Below are 7,225 nucleotides of genomic sequence, written 5' to 3'. Positions count from 1 at the left end.
GACTCTATCTATTTCATTACGAAAATAAAAGTTGTATTCTAATAATCAGTATTGGTGATAGGCATAAGTAATTGTTTATGTTGGTATATTTAAAATGTAAAATGAAATAATTATCTGGAAACTAGTTCCGAAATACGCTTTTGACTCAAACATAACAAAACGTTTGAAAGTACCTAAGGCCTTTGGTTAAATCAGCGCCAACTTGAATTTAGTATTAATTACCTAAGTACCTACTTTATTTATTTTTTTATTCTTTCAATATAGATCTGTATAATATATTTAGTTCTGCGTTTATGTTATGTTAATTTATGGGCTTGATTTAATAATACGAAAATGTAAATTCAATTTCATTTATTACTTACACCATCTATTCTTAAATACACAATCCTAAAAGTAAAGTACAAAATGTGTAGCATTACAAAACAATAAATTATTAGTTTCATACTAAATAAATCAAAGACTGATGTTCTCTGTCTGTTGTCTAAAAATAATTGAGCTAGATAGATCTTTAAGATCTAGAATAAAATAGAACTGAGTACAAAAGGAATCAATACCTTACACATAATAACATAGCTTATTATAATAATAGGCTAAAAGCTACACAAAAAATAATAAGTCTTCATAATATTAATAACTGGAATTTTGTATGTATCGATCACATTTTGAATATGTATTTTACTTTCCTTCATCAAAATCAGTTCTTCCGATAATCGATTCATAGTACAATCGACTACCGCTTCAGTAACTCAGAACAAGTAGATAGGCGAAGGAAACACTCCGTGCTACGCACCTATTTTATACGCCAATTTTGAATTCTACTTAATGATTACAATTTACATTATATCCTAGGTAGGTAATTACTTAAAGTTATACCTAAGTCATTTTATAGTCTTGTAACATTTGCAATAACGCAAAGGCACAATTTCATTGTCCATTAAAATTTAATAAAATCACAGTCTAATTTGCCCCGACACAATCTTCTCATATTCTTCGTTACCCAAAGGAACATACTTGTCAGATTTCGCGTCCATGTAGTAAAGCTTGTCTTTGACCAGTGATGGGTTGTATCCTTCTTTCTGCAAGTCCACCTTCTTCATTTTGAAAGTTCCTGTAGCAAAAATTGCAAAGGTTACCACAGTTTCAAGTTCATTTCTAATCTGGCTATAGAACCAATTTTACTAAAGCCCTAAAGATTTTAACTTTACCACATAAAATATTTAACTGCGAGCAAAAAAATAAATGATAGATACCTATGGCTAGTGTTTAGGTTCTTGTAATATATAGTCTTACTAAGCTTAAAGAACCAATAACCTAACCCCTCCCTCATTACGGGAGGAGACCCTTGCCCAGCAGTGGGACATTAATGGGTTAAATTTATTTATTTTATTTTATTTAGGTAAGCTTAAAAAAAGTGAATTTTTTTTTATAGATGGAAGTAGCTACAAATTATGTAATAAATATAGTACCTAAAATAAATAAAATAGTAAGATAGAACTCACCAGTCATATCGACGCTAGTCATAACCCTAATAAATATGGGGCGCGCGTACTTCGGCAAGTCTTTCGCAACGTCCTTAGCTAGTTTGTCCAAGTCGAGTGTTCCCTCCGTGTCGACTATTCCGCACATGCCTGCTCGACCTTCAGTGTTCGGTATCTAGAAAAACACAAGCCTCATTATGTAATGCGCTACGATAATCGAATACATCGATTTGAATATTACATCATTTACATACATAAGTATTAGGGTATCCAAATCATGTTATGTAAGGGAACTGATATGTATATTTGTAATGATTGTGTTCGAATAAAATATACATGAATGAAACCTTAGTCAAGGCTTTTATTTAGTTACTGCTAGTGGATAGTGAGGTAAATATAGCCCCATTCTTGAACTGGAGACCAAGATATATAGGATATAAGGTTTTAGTTTTACCCTAACCTCAAGCTTATTTTTTGGCAAAATTTAAAAAACCTGTAGTGATAATATCGCTTTTAATCAACTTATTCATATCTTGTTCAGATTAACAGTTCATACCACTTTACGTCAAATTTAAAATCCACTATGTCACAGGGTCCAACTGTATTACTCTTAAGCTCCCCTATTCAAGCTTCTGAATAACATTGATACTATTGATATTAAAGTTGATCTTACCTCAACACCATAAACGACAGCATCCCGCTGGTCAGCAACCCTGGAGATAGCAGACTCGACCTCAGTAGTGGAGACGTTTTCACCTCGCCATCTGAAGGTATCTCCCGTCCGGTCCAGGAAGTACAAGTAGCCTAATTCATCAGCCATCAAAATATCACCTGGGAACGAAAATGGTCGATTAAAAGCGAATAACATAGGTATACCATGCATTTCATAAATTGTTAAAGGAGGTCTTGTTCGATTAATCATTTTGCAAAAACTATGCCGACGTTTTCTTTCATTACCGTACACCGTAACTTAGTTTAAAATTTTTTTGGAAAGTCTACAGTTCATGTAAAATGCCAATCAGTACAATTAGACAAAAAATCTGAAATCATCTACTGAATAAACGATAGTCCCATCTATGTGTTATGCCATCAAAGGCTTCTCATAGATCAACTTGTGTACGAACCTGATATGAAAGCAGAGTCTCCATGAGTGAACACATCCCTCACAATTTTCTTGTCGGAAGCCTCTTTGTCAACGTAGCCGAGGAAAGCTCGTGATGGATTATTTGGTTTGATTTTACCGATGAAAACACCAGGTTCATTCGGTTTCGCCAACTGTTGAAGAAATAAATAAAAACTACCTATTAGTAAAATATTTATTTAATAAACGTAATTCTACTTTATCTCTAAGCTAACTTCGTATTTGCTAGCCGAAATTAAAGTACAATAATTGTACCTACAAAAGTGTACATTATGTCTTATTTATTCTTATTTCTACACACCAATGACTTTTCGAAGTTATGTGTGTATTAGAAATAATTATCACTTGCTCTAACGGTGAAGGAAAACATCGTGAGGAAACCTTGCATGCCTAAAATTTGCTTAATACATTTATTGAGGGCATGCAATGTCCCCAACCCGCACTTGGCCAGCGTGGTGGACTCAAGGCCTAACCCCTCCTCTTCGTTTGGGAGGAGACCCTTGCCCTGCAGTGGGACAGATATGGGTTATTAAAAAAAAATGTCTTATGAACAAGTCCTGCATCAATTTGATGTTTGGAGTTCCACAAGGGACAGCATTAGATCCATAATAATTAAAGTGCAAATTCACACTGTGCAAGTTACAATTAATATTTATGTATGTATTGGATAAAATTCAGTTGTAATAGCTTATGCCTAGTGATAGTATCAGTGCGGATAGTGATAGTTGCTTTCAATTATTCTATTTAAGTAATATCTAATCTCTAAGCCTTACTGATTCTTTCTATTAAACTAACTAATCTGATAATATCGCATTATAAAAAACAGATGTTATATTCTTACCTGACACAATCCTTTGGAATTTCTGATTGGTTCTCCCGTTTCTTGGTCTACTTTGAGAGTAGCGATAGGATATACTGCGGGAATAATTCTGGATACGAAGCCGATGGCACCAGTCTTGTTGTCAATATTCACTGGAAAGAAGAAAAGCAGAATTAGAAATTAATATGCCCAACCAAAAAGAAACTGTTTTTGAAGATATTTAGTCGAGTTAAAATGAAAATGTTTACACATTACATGCCTTTACAAGGCTACGCGAGTTTAAATAAATACTTAACACAATAATTCTGTACCTACATTATCTACCTACTTATGTCCCCCAAGATTTAATTCAAAAACTCAGAAAAACCAGATTAGGTGTTTCCCCAAATCTGACGCACGATCATCATCAATATTGATTTTAACAAATCAGCTTATATAATCATCTACTCGTATATTTGCAAAGCACTCAGCCTCACCTATGTTTGCGTTTCCTTCTGTTGCGCCGTAGAATTCAACCACCTTTTTAATATTGAAACGCTTCACGAATTCTGGCCAAATCTGCAAACACACATTTAATGTAAAATCTACCTTATTTTTTACATCACAAGTATCATTTTCAGTTGTTACTAAGTAAATTATGGTGTTCAACTTACGACTGGCCTCATTCCGTTGCCGTAAACCGTTCGAACTTTGTGTTGAGTGTCTGTTGGTGAAGGTTTTGTTGCAAGCACGTAGCGACACATTTCTCCGATGTAGTGAGCCGCCTGTAAATACAAGATGGATTATTTCAATCATCGGCGGAAAAAAGACTTATGATTAAAACATTGTATTGTCGCTTACGTCTTTCTTTTTTGAGAGGGTTACGTTAAGCATAGTACCGAAGTGAAAATGTTGACTCTTGTTACGAACTTAACATTTAACTACTTAATTTATATCCGAATGCAGATCCTAAAGATCTCGTGGACCGGGCCGAGGTGTAAACATGATTCAGAACTCATAAGTTGCGTTTTATGCAAGACATCAGATTCTCACGATTAGGCCGATGTTGGAAACTATAATAACGCATCATGACGGTTGTATAACAGTGAGAAGTGGCACACATCAATCGTGCGTAAGATTGCTTCTCGGATCGATAGTTTGGTAACACTCGTAACTGATCGTCGGCCTAGCAAAAACTATCGCAAATGCACTTATAATCTCCTAACTTTCACTGTGATACATTTTTTGCTACATACCATTTGTAGTTATAGTCCAACAACTTAGTACAGAGCCTTGTGTATAAGATTCGCGGAAAGCAGAGGTTTACAAGTTTTAGAAATTAGGTCATCATTGACCCGTAGGTTTATATAGCTGTGTGATACAGCTGCTTTATTTTGGAAATACACAAAATTCTTAATTGAAATCTAGATAAATCGTGCGTGCCAAGGCTTTCTACTAAGCTGTCCAACTGTAGGCACTAAACTTAGTACTGTAGTGTGACCTATAACGCTAGCTCGCTTTCTCTGCCTGAGCTTTCACTCACCGTCGCATTGTACTTGATGCAGTCAGGGAAGTAAGCAGACGCTGAGAACTTAGTGCGAAGAGCTATCGTACAGCCGAAGATGAACGCCTGACCCACAGTGATGCACCCACCCGCTGAATGATACAACGGCATTGGACAGTATATGACGTCACTAGTTCTCAAACTGCCCAAGTAATGTACACCAGATGCCATGAACACCATTCTGAAAAAATTCAAGGTTATTTTTTATAATGATACATTGCATTTTTGGTAAAACCAGTTCTTTGAACTTTAAAAAGATGTTATCGTAAATGCATTGATATGCAGACGAGAAATAATTATGGACGCAATAAAACCGGTTGGTGCATAAAGAAACGTGAACGACATTTTAGCTAATTAGTTGAGTGCCGAGATTATATTCATATTCTAATGACTTCTTAGTCACAAATATAACAAAAGAAACTGGCAGCCGTATTTTTAGGAACTAAATTAGTGTTGATGCATTTTGAATTCTGATACCTACGGCAAAATTATACAGATAAAGTACTTTCGGATCCGATTGATCATAATATTCACCAATAGATAATAATTGTAATAGGCGCTAATTAGGGTGCATACTGTTCTCCAGATTTACAATGAGCGTCAATTCGACCTGTAACTTATAATTTTTTTGCTCAAATTCTATGACTACTTAAACAAGTATTTAGGTACCTCGATGGAGAAATGACAGCAGCCTTAGGCAACCCAGTTGTTCCAGAAGTGTAAATGTACAGCAGTTTTCCATTGAATCCTTCGCCTTCAGACACGGTCCAGGGAGCAGGGTTTGTATTCTCCAGCATCGCTGTGAAGTCATTCTGAGACTCCACTACCTTCACGGCATCAGGCGACGTGTTGAGCGGCCGACGGATGAACTTGAACAGTTTCAAGGACGGACTCAGGTCTTTAGAAATTTCCTGGAAAGCTGAAACAGATTACATTAGACATTATTTTTAATGCAAAAGAAAACATTGCGTAAACCTATCACGACAAGGTTAAATAATTTGAATTATTCATCTCATGAATAAATATGTTTATTATTGTTTCTAGATTATAATGACTTGCAAAATGTTAAAGATTTAAAAATCTGTCTGGTGTGTAGGTATTGCATATGAATAAATTGGTTTGTAATTGCAATAAATCTGGTAAATTATTGTAATTGTTAATGAGTGGAATATTCTCGAAATAGAAGTGAATAACTAACAGCTATTGAAGTTTAGATATTTTATATTACAACAACTATTTCGTTACTATAAAATATGAGGATATAATAAATAATTTTCACCGGCAACGTTACGAAAGTGTTCTTTAATAATACGCTTATAGGCTGTACGGCGGTTTCTAATTTTTTTTATCAACTACATTATAAACCAATAATGTCCCACAGCTGAGCAAGGGTTTCCTCCCGTAATGAGGGAGGGATTAAGCCTGATTCCACAACGCTGGCCGATTGCGGGTTAGGGACATTCATTTCCAATTAGAACATTTTAATATAAATACTACGAACCTGTATCAAACTCTTCGGCGTAAACAACAGCATCGCACTTAGCGATGGTGATGGAGTGAAGCAACGTGTTGCCGGTCTGGTTGGTGTTGATGAGCGGGCACACGGCTCCCACTCGCGTGGCTCCCAGCCATATTGCCGGCATCTCCGGACAGTTGCCGATCATCACAGCTACTGTGTCTCCGCGCTTTATACCCTTGGCTTTAAACACTGCTGAAGCTCGTAAACTGTATTCTTCTACCTGAAATAATGAAGATATTAATGAGTACAAAGTCTTTTTGGACTAAAACTGAGGTAGGTAATTAAGAAGAGTGAGGTGGTGTCATGCTTGCCCTAACCTTTGCAATTAAATACACCATTCTTGTGTTTAAAAATGTTAGTCTGAAAATTAAAACTTCTATCTAACAGTAAGTAAGTAAGTATCTGAGTATGTACCAACATCTAAAAATTTGTACAGAGTTCATTAACCTCAAAACTTCCTTCACTCTCGATCATTTGATTACCCAAAACGTATAAGTCAAATTCAAATAATGATTAAAGAAAGTAATATTTATGTCCTAGTTTATTTTCCGGCGGAAATCATTAAACACCCATAAGGGAAATTAACGCGAGCGAACAATCACAACTTGACAGTTTTTGGGTTATAGACGCACGTAGCAAAGGCTTAACAATTTTGCACCTAATTTGTTTACGGTGTTTGACATCTTATGAGGTCAAAGATAGGTCAAACTTTTCAAATAACTGC

At 35.5% G+C, this 7,225-nt stretch overlaps 1 protein-coding gene across 2 annotated transcripts in view; it reads right to left on the bottom strand.

Moving 5' to 3' along the window:
- Positions 1 to 336: 336 nt before the first annotated feature.
- Positions 337 to 7,225, bottom strand: part of LOC142987310 (long-chain fatty acid transport protein 4-like) — a 40,283-nt gene continuing 33,394 nt past the window's right edge. For both annotated transcript variants that reach the window (XM_076135984.1, XM_076135985.1), the window contains 10 exons: positions 6,484 to 6,721; positions 5,652 to 5,901; positions 4,962 to 5,163; positions 4,093 to 4,203; positions 3,916 to 3,997; positions 3,461 to 3,591; positions 2,603 to 2,753; positions 2,152 to 2,309; positions 1,500 to 1,653; positions 337 to 1,108 (listed from right to left, as the gene is read on the bottom strand). In XM_076135984.1, the coding sequence (XP_075992099.1) occupies positions 951 to 1,108; positions 1,500 to 1,653; positions 2,152 to 2,309; positions 2,603 to 2,753; positions 3,461 to 3,591; positions 3,916 to 3,997; positions 4,093 to 4,203; positions 4,962 to 5,163; positions 5,652 to 5,901; positions 6,484 to 6,721 (1,635 nt within the window). In that variant the 3' untranslated portion in view covers positions 337 to 950. The remainder of the gene's footprint in view (positions 1,109 to 1,499; positions 1,654 to 2,151; positions 2,310 to 2,602; positions 2,754 to 3,460; positions 3,592 to 3,915; positions 3,998 to 4,092; positions 4,204 to 4,961; positions 5,164 to 5,651; positions 5,902 to 6,483; positions 6,722 to 7,225) is intronic.

The sequence above is a fragment of the Anticarsia gemmatalis genome, chromosome 3 (genome assembly GCF_050436995.1).
Source record: "Anticarsia gemmatalis isolate Benzon Research Colony breed Stoneville strain chromosome 3, ilAntGemm2 primary, whole genome shotgun sequence".
Taxonomy (NCBI): Eukaryota; Metazoa; Arthropoda; class Insecta; order Lepidoptera; family Erebidae; genus Anticarsia; species Anticarsia gemmatalis.
Note: the sequence above shows the minus strand (reverse complement) of the source record. Positions and strands in the feature narration are given on the sequence as shown.